Source organism: Mytilus edulis, chromosome 13 (assembly GCF_963676685.1).
Source record: "Mytilus edulis chromosome 13, xbMytEdul2.2, whole genome shotgun sequence".
Classification (NCBI taxonomy): Eukaryota; Metazoa; Mollusca; class Bivalvia; order Mytilida; family Mytilidae; genus Mytilus; species Mytilus edulis.
Window position 1 is genome coordinate 51,550,032 of NC_092356.1, and position 17,638 is coordinate 51,567,669.

At 32.4% G+C, this 17,638-nt stretch overlaps 1 protein-coding gene across 2 annotated transcripts in view; it reads left to right on the plus strand.

The window, feature by feature from the left end:
* The window catches only part of LOC139499889 (28S rRNA (cytosine-C(5))-methyltransferase-like), a 19,380-nt gene extending 2,636 nt beyond the window's left edge, over window positions 1–16,744 (plus strand). For both annotated transcript variants that reach the window (XM_071288519.1, XM_071288518.1), the window contains exons 2-8: window positions 2,664–2,852; window positions 3,326–3,425; window positions 4,477–4,594; window positions 5,924–6,065; window positions 6,821–6,936; window positions 14,075–14,253; window positions 15,873–16,744. In XM_071288519.1, coding sequence (XP_071144620.1) covers window positions 2,664–2,852; window positions 3,326–3,425; window positions 4,477–4,594; window positions 5,924–6,065; window positions 6,821–6,936; window positions 14,075–14,253; window positions 15,873–16,738 — 1,710 coding nt within the window. In that variant the 3' untranslated portion in view covers window positions 16,739–16,744. The remainder of the gene's footprint in view (window positions 1–2,663; window positions 2,853–3,325; window positions 3,426–4,476; window positions 4,595–5,923; window positions 6,066–6,820; window positions 6,937–14,074; window positions 14,254–15,872) is intronic.
* Window positions 16,745–17,638: the final 894 nt, after the last annotated feature.

Sequence of the window (17,638 nt, forward strand, 5' to 3'; positions counted from 1 at the left end):
AGTGAATACTTAATGCCCAACATGATATAGAAGAAGAGCCATTCCCATATAATAAGGGAGGCACCACATTTTAAAATATAACTTTGAACAAATATCTGATGAGCCATTTAATCATTTGAGTTTGGGATACACTGCTCTAAGGTCATGCAAAAAAGATAATTGCCTAAATTGGTTTCCCCCAAACCCTGTTGGGGCTGTTTTTACAGGTAACAATAACACAACAACTCATGCCTTTGCCAACTAGTGCCCTATCTTTATAAGTCCAAATAATTATGACATCTTTGATACTAATCATTAGTGGATAATAGACCTACTAAAATAGAATTGAGTTTGTTGAGCTATGAAAGAAACGTAGAGGATACAAATGTATATAGAAACAACAAAATTATTACAAATACAGACTTCGAACATCTGTTTAATCAGACTTGTATACATGTATATCATGAAAAATATCAAATGTACAACTTAAACATGACAAAAAAAACGAGCAAAAAAACTTGTACCATAGTTTGTTTAATTTTCCATTGAAAAAGTGTGAGGGTATCTACACATACACCACAGTTCCATATCAACCCTCTGATTGGTTTACCAGAAGATTTAAAATGGTCATGTGGGGTATGTGAGATACCTCACACTTTTAGCCAGAACCTACAATGTAACATTTTCTTTCCTGTAATATTTTTCAACTCTAAATTTTTACTAAAACTATAGTGTTGAGTAGTTGTCTCATTGGCAAATACCCCATATCCTTTCTTTTTCTTAGAAAAAGTACAAAAATGAATTTTAATAACTGTATTATTAATTTTAATAAAATGTGAAACTAGAAGCAAAATATTAAATACTCTAATCCTCGAGAATGGCACACTGGTAATTTCACTACAAAAAAAAATGCATAAATTCCATTATGCATAATTTCACTACTAAAAAGGATGGAATTCCAATGAATATATTCCTTTGAATAAAATACACCACATAATCCTCAAATACTGAAATAATCACAAATATATTTAACTTCCACTATTAAAATTGAACACACATCCAGTGAACAAACTTCCAACGCCTTCTGCTGCACTTTTTGATGTTTCTTGATTTTCCGTGCGATTTTGAATTTCTGTGTTGTCTTCATGTTTAATTTTCTTACACATGCTTTCACTCGGTTCAAGGATGTTTGAGGTATCCTTTAACATCTCACTGGAAGCCCTTTTATATTTTCTAACACTCTCCACTGGCCTATGGCCTGTCCTGTTCATTATTTCTTGTTCTGGGACTCCTGCCTGGACACCTGGTATAATGGTGTGGCACATGTCCTTTTACCAGATTAGTGAAATACCCATCTATTCCAGCTTCTGCACACATGGTTTTCATGATATTAGACAATTTGTTGACCCCTACTGACTGTTCACCAAACTTAATACTTCCTTTATCTAGCGGTCTCCTATAAAAAGCTGTTCCATTTAAATCACGTACAATATTAAAATATTGTTCATATATCTTAAATAGTACTGGATTTTGTAGATAGTGTTTTAAGTTTTTGGCACTCAAGTTCCGCTGATTGAGTCCACCTGAAAAAATGAAGTATAATTGACATTGAGTGACAATTAAATCATACACTGAACAAAACTGAGTTACATGTATTAATGAAATAGATAAGATAAGATATTTTATTTGTTTAAAATCCAAAATAACAGTGAAATATGAAACAGTTTTATATTGCTTGAATTAGGTAAAACGTAATAAGCATACACGCTACGCAAGATATGAATATACCTGCCGTCTTTACAGTGAATTTGCATAAATGAATCGCCTGTTGAAGCGCGGACCTCAACGAAGACACCCGTATTTTCTGAAAATCGTCACTCATGTGACAAAATTACACAAACGAACGAATTGAAATACACAAGAAAGAAAAATACTTAATAATTTAAGAAAAAATAAACTGACCTTTGTACGTTTAGTTGGCTCTGCCCTTGAATAATATATAGCTTCCCGTCTGATCCTTTCCCAGTTCGAACTGATCCACGGACAGATTCCTATGCTCATCTACACCTCTGAGCCCAAATGTTAGATCGTCTTTACTGTTGTCCCATTGGGGAATTACATTCAAAAAGTCAATGTCACTTATCTCCATTTTTGCAGCCATTTCAGACGACTGAAACGCGCAAACTGATAATGCAGCGGGAAAGGCACTTTTCATCACGTGATATCAGTTAATTGTGACGTCTAATGAACTTTGGCACAAGTCATTTACCAAATTAAAAATTTGATTGGGTATGTGTAGATACACCATAGGATGAACTAAATTTCACTCGAAAGCAAAGCTTTCTCGTGAAATTTAGCCCCTCCTATGGTGTATCTACACATACCCAACACTTTTTAATTTGGTAACTATAACATACTTTTACAATATCGTATGGCAATACATGTATTTGGATTGTTGAAGCGTGAGATGAAGTTTTATATATATCATATTTATCTTCGAGGGTTTAAACTAATGCATTCATCACTTCAAAATCAAAGACTTAATGCTGCATTGGGGAAAAACACATGCTTAATTTTTTTTTATCATTAGATCAATTACAAAATGAAAATAACAAATAAATTTAATTTTCAATATAACCAAATAGCCTTATATAGTACACATGAAGTAAATTTTATATTTTTAGAACAAGAAGCAGTTGCTAGCTTTGGTTTGTGAGACATTGAGATATGGCAGCTACCTATCAGATATAGCAGACAAAGTAGACCTACTGAAGACGGAGCATCTACTGAAATATGACAACAGTTTAGCAGAGGCATTACTATTTGATTTCCTGATCGGTAAAAAAGGACTGGTTAGAGCAGGAAGACTTAAGGTAATCTTTGGTAATCTTTATGAGAAATAGTAAAACATCTAGTGTGGTTCTTTATTTCTGTTGGTATTAGTAACTGTCATTTATACAGCACCAATACTAAGTATAAAATTTCCATAGGGACTGTGGCTGGAAAACTTTTATCATAATGATTAACATGATTAAAAGATATGCAGAGGTGGATGAAGGCAGTGAAGGGAGCGGCAAGCCCTAACCACATAATTATTTTAAATAGACTGACAAACATGGGCAAACATGAGAAGACTTACAGAAATATAATTTACCTTTAAAGTTTTTGTAAGTTTAGATAGATTTTTCTAATTTTTTTTCAGTCAAGAATATTTTTATTTTTCTGTTTGAATTATGAATATATTTGACCACAATACTATTATGTTTCAAATACCTAAATGTTTTGTTCCTGTTCTGTAGTACATGTAAAAATAGTTCAGATGATAGGTATTTATGATACATTTCAGCAAACAATGACTAGACACAAGACAGATATACAGAAAGCATACCAGAAGATATGTGAAGAAGCTGGTGTAACTAGTTTGTCTGAAGTCATGGATGAACAAGGTTTGTACATTTAATATCGAAATGAGGCTGTTTTTTCAAACATATACATTTATGTATATAAAAGAAGATGTATGGTTGCCAATGAGACAACACTTGCAACAGACCAAATGAAACAGAAATTACATCTGTAGGTCACTGTACAGCTGTCAACAAAGAGCAAAGCTCATACTGCATAGTAGCTATAAAATGCCTGGAAATCACAAATGTAAACATTTGAATGAGAAAACTAACAGCCTAATTAATGTACAAAAAACATCTGTAGGTCACCCTACAGCTGTCAACAATGAGCAAAGCGCTAGCTCATACTGCATAGTAGCTATAAAATACCCGGAAATCACAAATGTAAACATTTGAACGAGAAAACTAACAGCCTAATTAACATGATTAATGTACAAAAAAAAAACAAATATGTAAAACAGCAACAAATGACGTTGAACATTTGAATTCCAGGCTCCTGACTGAAGACAGGCACTTACGTACAGAATGTTCATCTTGGGAATTGTTAACTTTATTTTCTATTAATGGCTTTGGAATAATCTCAATCACTTTTGCACCTTATGTCAAATGATAATAAAAAACCTGGGACATCAATATGAATAAATGAACCTGTTAGCTATACATCAAATTGAGAATGGAAATGGGGAATGTGTCAAAGAGACAACAACCTGACCATAGAGAAGACAACAGAAGAAGGTCACCAACAGGTCTTCAATGCAGCGAGAAATTCCTGCACCCGGAGGCGTCCTTCAGCTGGCCCCTAAACAAATATATATACTAGTTCAGTGTACTGAACGCCATACTAAACTCCAAATTGTACACAAGAAACTAAAATTAAAAATGATACAAGACTAACAAAGGCAAGAGGCTCCTGACTTGGGACACGCGTAAAAAAAAATCAATTTTAGAATTGATCAGTGATATATTTGTTTATTTTGGAAATTTGGAGTAGAAAGTTTGTTTTTGATAGCCTTAATGCATGAAATGTATTAAGATAATTTGAAATTAAGAAATATTATTTGAATGACCTTTTTATATTGATGATTGTTTACAGACATAGCATTGCCAAGGTATGTAAGAGTAAACCTGATCAAGACAACAGTAGAGGCAGTTATATCAGCACTAGAATCAGAATGGGAATATGTGGTCTCACCAGCAACCAACATGAAAAGGTAGGATTATAGAATCTAAATAAATGTGAATCAAATGAAGTTTATTACATTTTAGTATGTCTATGAATAAAATTGAGAATGGAAATGGGGAATGTGTCAAAGAGACAACAACCCGACCAAATAAAAAACAACAGCAGAGGGTCACCAACAGGTCTTCAATGTAGCGAGAAATTCTCGCACCCGGAGGCGTCCTTCAGCTGGCCCCTAAACAAATATATACTAGTCCAGTGATAATGAACGCCATACTAATTTCCAAATTGTACACAAGAAACTAAAATAAAAATAATACAAGACTAACAAAGGCCAGAGGCTCCTGACTTGGGACAGGCGCAGAAATGCGGCAGGGTTAAACATGTTTGTGAGATCTCAACCCTCCCCTATACCTCTAACCAATGTAGAAAAGTAAACGCATAACAATACGCACATTAAAATTCAGTTCAAGAGAAATCCGAGTCTGATGTCAGAAGATGTAACCAAAGAAAATAAACAAAATGACAATAATACATAAATAACAACAGACTACTAGCAGTTAACTGACATGCCAGCTCCAGACTTCAATTAAACTGACTGAAAGATTATGATTTCATCATATGAACATCAGGCACAATCCTTCCCGTTAGGGGTTTAGTATCATACCATCATAACATATATGAGAAGAACATAACCCGTGTCATGCCAACAACTGTTTTTAGAATAAATGTGTTTAGTTCCGATGCAAAGACCTTATCAGTGACTCAATATTAACGCCAAAATATGCAATCTTTAATGACTTGACAACAGTATCGTAATTATATCCCTTCTTAATAAGTCTATTCAAAGGTTTTGTAAGTTTCTGAGGTGAATACTGACACCTTTGTGCTTTATAAAGAATATTTCCATAAAAAATTGGATGTGAAATACCTGAATGTATTAGAAGTCTGCATGTTGAGCTATATTTACGAATGATGTCTTTATACCGATGATAAAATTTAGTAAATGTTTTGACTAGTTTGTGATATTGAAAACCCTGGTGTAATAATTTTAGTCTTATCTCATTAGAAAATTATATTTCTTAATACTTCAAAATTATAGATTAATGTGTGAATTCATTATAATGATTCATTGAATCCTGGCAAAAATGCTAATTCTAATAAATGTTGTCGCTAAACGTTATGAAGGAAAATAACAACTGAAACTATGCATGCAAGTTTTTATTGTTGAAAAACTGATACTGTCACATTTTCACATCTGACAACAAAAGCATGGCTATGATTTCTGAATTTAGGATATCCATTGGTGGTGGTGGCTGGTGGACATTTAGCATAAATCAAAATAAACATGTGTTTTCAGGTTTAGAAAAGCTATAAAAGAGTTTGAGAAGCACCATTTTACAAGAGATCTCCATTTACCTGATGTTTTGGTCTTTCCACCTGGGACAGATTTTCATGACCATGAACTAATGTTAAAGGGGGAGATAATTCTGCAAGATAAGGTGAGAATTATGAAATAAAGTAATGGACTGATATTATTGGTTGATTTCTAATCTTGAGAAAAGTGAAAACAAAGTATGTAGTAAATGATTTGTTGCATTTTCTGAACTAAAAGGCTTTAGGAAAACCTTGGCCACAGCAAACATTCTAAAATACACTGTAAGTGAACGGTGTCTTAAGTTAATATTGAATCCCTAGACAAATTCATTTTCTGGAACAGGAATGGCTGCCAAGTAAATTATGATCAGACAAATATTAATTAAGGAAAAATTGGAAAAATACTGAGGTTACAAGACAACTAATGCATTATCAAGTGGTCATTAGTTCATAATGTATTTTGACCTGATTTTGAAAAATCCATTAATATTGTAAGTCCATCTTGGATTGCACAATCACAGGCCTCAATCGGTCTAATTCCTAGCCCAAATCTGCAAATTTTGAGACAGAATTGCAATTTATTGGTTAGAGTGTTTATTTATTTCAAGAAAACTTAGTGATTTATTGCATAATCTAAAATGTTTAAACAAAAGATATGCTATAAATACCATTCTTAGTATATTTTGATTCTTGTCAGAGATTTGCTGTGCTTAAAACCTGATGTTTCTTCTATTTTGCTATGGGAAACACATGCATTAATTCAAGAATGAAACTGTTTTAATCCACTAATTAATAATATGCCTGTTATAGCCAGGGATATTGAGTCTTACAACTTTTTTTAATTTTATTTTTTATTCCTGTTTATATTTTCTATGAATAGGCAAGTTGTTTTCCTGCCCACATCTTAAACCCTACTAAAGGAAGTGTTGTTATTGACTGTTGTGCTGCACCTGGCAACAAGACAAGCCATGTGGCTAGTTTAATGAAAAACCATGGGTAAGTAATTATAAATTTCCAGACATGATTCACTGCAAGTTAAAAAAACTAATTCATATTTTTACATCATAATGGTATAAAGATCTTAAAAAATGTAATACAAACCCCTATTAAAATGAGCAATGACCATGAGATTAATGAATTATTATGAAAAACTTGTTGATATTGTTGTGAATGAGATTTTTATTACCTCATTCATTAGGCTCAAAATTTTTGAAATTGAACTCTGCTTGTCAGGTGCACTGGACTCCATTTAATTGTCTAGGTTTGTCAGTTTCAGGGACTAAACTTAAAAGGTCGCCCAGTTGCCCAATACAATCAGATTATTGGCTGGGCAAATATATTTATCTTCCTGATCGCCCAGCTGGTGACAAATAATATTTTGCATTGAATCCCATATCTATCCTTTCCCCCACGATATAAACAAAAAAATGGGCGTATAAATACTGTTACCAAACAAAAACCTAATTGTCTTATTAAAGTGGGAATATAGAACGGTGTATTTCTGGAAACCTGTACCAGGTCATTTCAATAACCAAAACCCAGTCGGACAACTAAGTTTTTGATGCGATGTCATGATTTGACACATGTGTACACCTTCTCTAAACACTCTTCCTTAAAGCTAAGATTAATTCATTATTTTTAAGTGTTTTAGTTGGGCTTTTGAAACTGAATTGCTGCAAAGATACATCATAGTTGTTAAGGGAGTTATTACAAGTCCGTTTTTGACAAAAACCTGTTCCTAGTCTGTGAAATATGTTCCACTAGTTAAACAGGTTATTTTATATACTGAACATTTGTCATCAATGAGTTTAAAGTTATCATTCAAGTGCATTATAAAAATAAGTATAATATATTGATAATATAATAAATGAAAAATGTAAATCATCCAATAAGAATCTTATGGACTTTAGCAAATGTTCAAGTTAATTATAAACATAAAAAATATCAAAATGACATTTTGAGCCAGAAAAGAGTAGGATAAGAAAAATCTTTCAGAAAAAATTAAAGTCAAAGATGAACATGAACATATAAACTAATTTGAAAAGGACAAAATAACTGATTAATGATTCCAAAAGACATGAAGAAACCAAAGACACACTCTTTTGAAACTGTTCCATGACACATGTATGACTAGAAATAGGGCCATGACAGTGAACAGGAACCAAGGAGGAATACCACATAAAACATAGATACAAATTATGATAAATTACCATCGCTTTATCATGTTTATCCTGTAGAACTTTACAGTCATGCCTACAATTGCACATGTATCCCATGCCAGCACACTCAGTACAGCATTTACATGTAGCTTGCTTTATAATTTAAGTGTAACAAGAAAATGTTTGGCTGTGCAATATGTTGCAAAAGTACTTGTTTCAGTGAAAATAGGTTTGAGAAGAACTTATTCATTGATTTTCTTTGAAATATGTACATATTGGTCTTAAACTAATATCACAGGAACTTATTTAAAACTTTTGATTTTAACTGGAACAAAATTCATGGAGCTATGATATATGTTCCGGAACTTATTTCATATTTGGTCAAAAAATTAGTTCCGGAACAAATTTTACAGTGCTGGAACATATTTTCTGTGATATAAGTTCTGGCGGAACATATTTCCTATGAAATTTGTTCCAGCAGAACAAATGTCACGCCGGAACATATTTTTTGTTACATAAACACAACTTGTTCTTCAATGAAAAAACGAAATGCAAAATCTCATAAATAAATATCATAATATCTAGTATGATAACCAATCTTCTATGAAAAGTAATTGAATAATATTTTTAATCAACTCTTTTTAGAGGATGGCTTGGATTTGAAATAATATTTAATGATTTATGGAAACAGCCATATTGTCAACAGGAAGTTCTAATTGAAGGGAAACAATTTTGGGGGGAAATCTTTAAATATTAGTTCTGTCAAATCTTATGGTATATTTCTGATGGCAATAATTCAAATATTATGAAGTTATCATGGTTTTCATGCATTATCTTTTTCAGACTCAAATATTACATAAAGGATTTCATAAAAAGGCTTTATTAGTATATGAAAAGTATATTTAAAGTTTTATTTTATTGATAAAAAAAATAGGTTGGGCCCCAAAATATTTCAGGGCCCAGCTGGCCCTTGGAGAAAAAGAGTTTAAGTTTAGTCCCTGAGTTTCCTACCAAAAGGAGGTGGTTTCCTCCTGGCACTCTGGCTAACTCCGACAATTAAAACTGGCTACCGCAAAATAACTCAAAAATGGTGTTGAAACACCAACAATCAGTCAATCAGATCAGAATATAATCTTTTTACAAAAAAAAAAAGAAGAAATCATACAACTAAATAAACAAACTATACCTTGGTATGAAACTTGTGTTTCTGTTCTTTTGAAGAAATACATATTTACTTTAGAGCTGAATGCTTAAAGCTTTAAAAACTGCATTCTATAGACCACTTTCAAGTTATGTCCTTCACCAGATAAACTCCTCAATTATTGCATTCCTTTGTGACGTCATTTACCAGACAATGTGGATTGCCTGTATCCATGCACTATCAAAGTTGGGCAAGAGTCTTCATAATCATCATTATGCAGGATAAACAAAAAATATTATTATATTTCCGTAGGTACTTAATCATGATTCCTTAATGATAGCAGTGCTAATACTCCATTTTCAGAAAACGAAATCTGTAACAAACATAAACTTTTAGCCACCGCTTTACAAGCAGAGCCAAATACAATGAAAGTCCCAACTATGTATTGGCTTCCGAAGCTACACAAAACCCCTTACAAATATAGATTTATTTCGTCTTCAAGCCATTGTTCAACTACTAAATTGTCTATTCTTCTTACCAGCACACTTGGTACAATTAAAAACCTGATAATAAATTGTTCAAATAAGGCCTTCGAAAATAGTGGAATAAATTACTTTTGGAGTGTCAAGAACTCGTTGGAAGTACTTGATAAATTGCATGCTTATATTGGTGATTTTGAATCTGTTCAAAGTTTTGATTTTTCTACCCTGTATACCACATTGCCTCACATTCTCATTAAGAAAAAATTCACACACCTAATTAAATGGGCATTCAAAAAATCAGAATGTGAATATATATGTTCAAACTCTTTTAGGTCATTATACGACCGCAAATTTTGAAAAAATTTTCGTCGTATATTGCTATCACGTTGGCGTCGGCGTCGTCGTCGTCCGAATACTTTTAGTTTTCGCACTCTAACTTTAGTAAAAGTGAATAGAAATCTATGAAATTTTAACACAAGGTTTATGACCATAAAAGGAAGGTTGGTATTGATTTTGGGAGTTTTGGTCCCAACATTTTAGGAATTAGGGGCCATAAAGGGCCCAAATAAGCATTTTCTTGGTTTTCGCACCATAACTTTAGTTTAAGTTAATAGAAATCTATGAAATTTTGACACAAGGTTTATGACCACAAAAGAAAGATTGGGATTGATTTTGGGAGTTATGGTTTCAATAGTTTAGGAATAAGGGGCCAATAAAGGGCCCAAATAAGCATTTTTCTTGGTTTTTGCACAATAACTTTAGTTTAAGTAAATAGAAATCTATGAAATTTAAACACAATGTTTATGACCACAAAAGGAAGGTTGGTATTGATTTTGGGAGTTTAGGACCCAACAGTTTAGGAATTAGGGGCAAAAAAGGGACCCAAATAAGCATTTTTCTTGGTTTTCGCACCATAACGTTAGTATAAGTAAATACAAATCTATGAAATTTAAACACAAGGCTTATGACCATAAAAGGAAGGTTGGTATTGATTTTGGGAGTTTTGGTCCCAACAGTTTAGGAAAAAGGGGCCCAAAGGGTCCAAAATTAAACTTTGTTTGATTTCATTAAAATTGAATAATTGGGGTTCTTTGATATGCCGAATCTAACTGTATATGTAGATTCTCAACTTTTGGTCCCGTTTTCAAATTGGTCTACATTAAGGTCCAAAGGGTCCAAAATTAAACTTAGTTTGATTTTGACAAAAAATGAATCGGTTGGGTTCTTTGATATGTTGAATCTAAAAATGTACTTAGATTCTTGATTATTGAAGTTTTTTGGTCCAGTTTTCAAATTGGTCTACATTAAGGTCCAAAGGGTCCAAAATTAAACTTTGTTTGATTTCATCAAAAATTGAATCCTTGGGGTTCTTTGATATGCCAAATCTAACTGTGTATGTAGATTCTTCATTTTTGGTCCTGTTTTCAAATTTCAAATTCTACATTAAAGTCCAAAGGGTCCAAAATTAAACTAAGTTTGATTTTAACAAAAATTGAATTCTTGGGCCTCTTTGATATGCTGAATCTAAACATGTACTTAGATTTTTGATTATGGGCCCAGTTTTCAAGTTGGTCCAAATCAGGATCTAAAATTATTATATTAAGTATTGTGCAATAGCAAGTCTTTTCAATTGCACAGTATTGTGCAATGGCAAGAAATATCTAATTGCACAATATTGTGAAATAGCAAATTTTTTTTTAATTAGAGTTATCTTTCTTTGTCCAGAATAGTAAGCAAGAAATATCCTATTGCACAATATTGTGCAATAGCAAGAATTTTTTTTAATTGGAGTTATCTTTCTTTGTCCAGAATCAACTTAAATCTTTGTTATATACAATATACAATGTATATACACTTTTTACTACCAACTGATAAATTTAAATAATCTTTACCATTCAGTGATAACAAGCAGTTTTTTTACATCTTAATATTTTATGATGTATTTAAATGAGTAGTTATTGTTGCAAACTCCATTAGAAATTTGAATTGATATCAGTTTTGAAAAAGGGAAACGGGGATGTGAAAAAAAAGGGGGGGGGTTAAATTTTTCTCATTTCAGATTTCATAAATAAAAAGAAAATTTCTTCAAACATTTTTTTGAGAGGATTAATATTCAACAGCATAGTGAATTGCTCAAAGGCAAAAAAAAACCTTTTAAGTTCATTAGACCACATTCATTCTGTGTCAGAAACCTATGCTGTGTCAACTATTTAATTTTAGATTTAAAAAGTTTGAAGAAGAAATCTTTAATTGATTTGTAAAATCTTGGCATTTGTTTTGTGTAAAAAAAACCCATGTAATGTCAAAAATTTAATCACAATCCAAATTCAGAGCTGTATCATGCTTGAATGTTTTGTCCATACTTGCCCCAACTGTTCAGGGTTCGACCTCTGCGGTCGTATAAAGCTGCGCCCTGCGGAGCACCTGGTTTTTTAGTAGCAATAAACAAAAAAACTATGTTAATTGGACATGCTTTGATACTATATATGCCCTTGAATTTTTACTAGATAACATTTTTGTTCGCTTTGGAGATTCCGTATATCGTCAGATTATCGGAATTCCAATGGGGACTAACTGTGCACCACTTATTGCGGACCTGTTTTTGTATTGTTATGAGTTACAATTTATGACAAAAATAAGCAAAGACCCATCGAAACAACATCTGATAAACAAATTTAATAATACTTTTAGATATTTGGATGATATTTTGGCTCTCAATAATGACGACTTCAGTATGTATATTAATGAAATTTATCCTGTTGAACTTACTTTAAATAAAGCTAATACTAACAATGACCACTGCCCTTTTCTCGATCTTGATATCTATATCACTAATGGAAAGCTGAATACTAAAATTTATGATAAAAGGGATGATTTTTCATTTCCTATCGTTAATTATCCGTTTTTAGATGGTGACGTTCCCTTGTCACCATCTTACTGTGTTTATATATCTCAACATGTACGATTCGCTCGTGTATGTAACAATGTTTTCGATTTTAACGAGAGAAATTTATGTATTACTGAAAAATTATTACACCAGGGTTTTCGATATCACAAACTAGTCAAAACATTTACTAAATTTTATCATCGGTATAAAGACATCATTCGTAAATATAGCTCAACATGCAGACTTCTAATACGTTCAGGTATTTCACATCCAATTTTTTATGGTAATATTCTTTATAAAGCACAAAGGTGTCAGTATTCACCTCAGAAACTTACAAAACCTTTGAATAGACTTATTAAGAAGGGATATAATTACGATACTGTTGTCAAGTCATTAAAGATTGCATATTTTGGCGTTAATATTGAGTCACTGATAAGGTCTTTGCATCGGAACTAAACACATTTATTCTAAAAACAGTTGTTGGCATGACACGGGTTATGTTCTTCTCATATGTTATGATGGTATGATACTAAACCCCTAACGGGAAGGATTGTGCCTGATGTTCATATGATGAAATCATAATCTTTCAGTCAGTTTAATTGAAGTCTGGAGCTGGCATGTCAGTTAACTGCTAGTAGTCTGTTGTTATTTATGTATTATTGTCGTTTTGTTTATTTTCTTTGGTTACATCTTCTGACATCAGACTCGGATTTCTCTTGAACTGAATTTTAATGTGCGTATTGTTATGCGTTTACTTTACTACATTGGTTAGAGGTATAGGGGGAGGGTTGAGATCTCACAAACATGTTTAACCCCGCCGCATTTTTGCGCCTGTCCCAAGTCAGGAGCCTCTGGGCTTTGTTAGTCTTGTTTTATTTTAATTTTAGTTTCTTGTGTACAATTTGGAAATTAGTATGGCGTTCATTATCACTGGACTAGTATATATTTGTTTAGGGGCCAGCTGAAGGACGCCTCCGGGTGCGGGAATTTCTCGCTACATTGAAGACCTGTTGGTGACCCTCTGCTGTTGTTTTTTATTTGGTCGGGTTGTTGTCTCTTTGACACATTCCCCATTTCCATTCTCAATTTTAACTATAAGAATTTGATTTGCTGCATAATTTGTGCAAAAAGACATCATATTTTTCAAAGCACTCACTCAACATTGGAAGGAAGTGATGATGCCTCTAAACATACTAAATGCACGAATGATGTTCAATGAAACCAAAGTTTTTGACAGAAATGCATCAAACTCAAAAGTTGTCTATTCCAAAATTAACATAAATTGTAAATGATATTATAACAGAACCTTGTGGTATAGGTTTAAGCCAATTGAAAAACACAGATTATATTAGAGACCTGCAGTCACTTGATAAAATATTAAAAAGATCAAGGTTAACAATCCATTTTGGTACTTCAGACAAATTTGCATTTTCTAAGCTTTCTCATCAATGGTTTATTTTTACAGAACGATATTTGCATTTGACAAAGATGGAAGAAGAATGGCCACACTCCAGGAACTAACATCACTTGCTGGGGTAACCTGTGTCACCACGAGGTGTCAGGACTTTCTAAGAGTCAATCCTGATGATGAAAAGTACCAAGATGTTGAATACATTCTAGTTGATCCTTCTTGTAGCGGTTCAGGTAAATAACTTTTGATTTAAATGTCTCAATTTAGAAGAAAGAAAAAACCAACATGTTAACATAAGTTATAGGGATATTAATAGCCCCATGCATCATTGATGAGCTTATTTATTTTAGACCTGATCACCATCATTTTGAAGTCTCCTTGTTAGCAGTTTCTTTTTAGGTCCCCACTGTAGCGGAGGGGCCATTAAGTTTTACCCTTGTCCGCCTTTACGTACATCTCAAATTTCAATTCTCCAACTTTAGATTGTCTCAACCAAATATTATGAAACTTATACCTAATGCCTATTACCACAAAATACTGATCAAGTCTGCATTTTGGTGTTGTCACTGTTAACATTTTAGAGTTATGCCCTGTACAAATGGAAAACTTCCTGAATTTTTGGTTTCTGTTCTCTAACTTAAGTTCATGCCTCAACCAAATAATATGAAACTTATACACAATGATTATTACCACAAAACACAGATCAAGTTTAATTTTTGGAGGTGTCACTGTCACTTTTATTGAACTCTAGAGATATGCTCCTTGACAATGGAAAAATTGCTGAATTTTTCGTTCCCGTTTTCTAACTTCAGTTTGTCTCAATTAAATGTTATGAAACTTATACAAATTAGTTATTACCACAAAACTCAGATCAAGTACAAATTTGAGAAACATCACTATTACCGTTTTTTCAATTATGTCCCTTTATAACTTTATACAACAGACAAGCATTGGCATCATCTGTCCCATGGACACATTCCCAATTTATATGTCTATGCTTTTTCAAATTTTTATAAAGGTTTCTAAACCACAGCTAATGAGTTCAACATGTTCAATATTCTGAAAATAATTGAAAATAATGAGCATGGTTTTGGGAGGCTAGGGGTGATGATTAAACTATATCCATTGTTTTCACCATGCAGGCACCATCATTTCTTGCCAGATTCTTTTCAAATTCAGAAAGGTGTCCATTGATTAAACCAATGATGCTGTAAATAATCAGAAATATCTTAATCAGGGCTATATTGCTCAGAGATGACTTGTAATTATCACCAATTTAAATCTTCTTGCCATGTTAGTTTCTTTTCATAAAGCTACTAAAATTGAGAATAGAAATGGGGAATTTGTCAAAGAGACAACAACCTGACCAAAGAGCAGAAAACAACCGAGGTCACCAAGTGGTCTTCAACAGAGTAAAAAAACTAAGCTGGCTCTGTGGGCCATATGTGCTATCTCTATTACTTGGGAGTTTGACATCATTGTTATGGTGATTGTATGTCATCTTTGTTGTCTGTTCCTTCATTTATAAACTACAAAAAAATATAGTGGATTCATTATTCTTTGTTGGATATCAATTATGTTGATTTCATTGGTACAAGTGAACCTCTAATTTAAATGTTCAATGACGTACAAATTTGCTATTGGGTTGTATGCAGACTTTGGCATAACCATGAAATCAAATATCCACTGGAAGATACAAGCTTTCCTCCATCAATCAACGAAAAAATTGGTACCCATGAAAATAAATAAATCCCTATGTATTCCTCTGAAACCATGTGCACTGGGCCAATTTCGACCTAATTTGGACTGAATGATCTTCATGATATTTAATTATATTTTTTTTTTTTTTTAGGAATAGTCAGCAGAATGAATAAGTTCACAGATGATGATGACTCTTCTGCTGCTGATCGTTTAGAGAGCCTTTCAAATTTTCAGGCACTCATTTTGGAACAAGCCATGAAGTTCCCAAATGTTAAAACAATCGTTTATTCAACTTGTTCAATACATTCCCAAGAAAATGAAGAAGTTGTTGAAAACGTTTACGAAAAATACCAAGAAATGTTTGATTTATGTAACATCATGCCCGATTGGCCGATTCGAGGGATAGAAGGCTATGAGCACTCAGATCATTTTCTAAGAATGACACCAGAAGTTTCCCTAACAAATGGATTCTTTGTTGCTTGTTTTAAAAGAAAAGAAAATGTCAAATCTAACGGAGAAGACGATGTGGATTTAAATGAGGAGGACGCTGACATGACATCTAAAGCTATAAAGTCAAAGAAACACAAAAAGTCCAAATTACAAGAAGAGGAATCCGATGAGCAAGATGATGAGGATGATGAAATTGTCAGTTTGAAGAAGAAAAAGAAAAAGAAGAAACATAAGAAAAAAGAAGAAGAATGTGATTCGGATAAAAGCTGCAATGAGCCAATTGTTAGTAAAGAGACAGAAGAACTATCATCTACTAAAAAACATAAAAAATCTAAACATAAGAAAAATAATCATACAGATGAAGATAAAATTGATAATGATACAAACATTGGTGCAGAAGTAGAAAATGACACTCATCTTTGTGAAGATGTTGAAAGTGTGAAAAAAGTTAAAAAGCATAAAAGAAAACATGAGGTAGACAATGAGAACAATACAGCAGATAATGATTGTCATCTTCCATCTAAAAAGCACAAAAAGCACAAACATAAAAATAAAAATGATTCATAAGATTAATATAGTTGTTTATTTCATATTGATGATTTTGCAGGCATAGTTCTGGAACAGGGAAATTTTGAAAGTTTGTGCATATTCTTAATCTAATTATTTCAAGACCTACATGTACAATATGAAGTAGTCTGTAAAAGGGTGCCGATTTGCAATATAGCGGTATAAAATAAGTAGATAAGGTATGATTGTTGATGATACAACTATCCACCAGAGACCAAATGATCAATCTATTAAAATATTGATCTCTGATTTCTTTATATTACTCATATGTAGTATAACAAAATCAGAGGTCAATATTTTAATTAGATTGCCAAATGAAGTAGATTTTAGAAACATACATTTGTTTGCCTGATAACCTTCAGCAATTAGCAAAATCCACACCACATAGCAAGCTTTAAAAGATGCTGACATAACAAAATGAAAGAAAAAATTCAAATCAGAAAACCAATGAATGGCATCAATTATGTACAAAACAATTAGCAATGAAAAACAAATATGATATACCATAAAAAACTATATTAAGGTAGCACTACAGTCAAAATTTTCTGACTCCAATCAACAGTCTTTAAAGATTAATTTCTACAAAACTACTCAATGGATTTTTAAAATCTTTAACCCATTTTAAAGCTAAAATATAACTCTTTCTTAATCTATATATAACTTTATTTTTGGTTTGATTAATTTCAAAATATAGCTCATTAATTACCCAAAAAGTGGTCTTCCAACTTGGATGAAAATGGCACATTCATGTCAAATGATAGTAAAAATTTGTTTTCATCCCTTTAATCAACCATAAACAATCAACAAAACCGTGTTTTAGATTTTTGATAAAAGCCTCCAGTAAGAAGATATATTGATTTAACTGCTGGGTTCCAAACCTCATTTCACCTTTCATCTTTG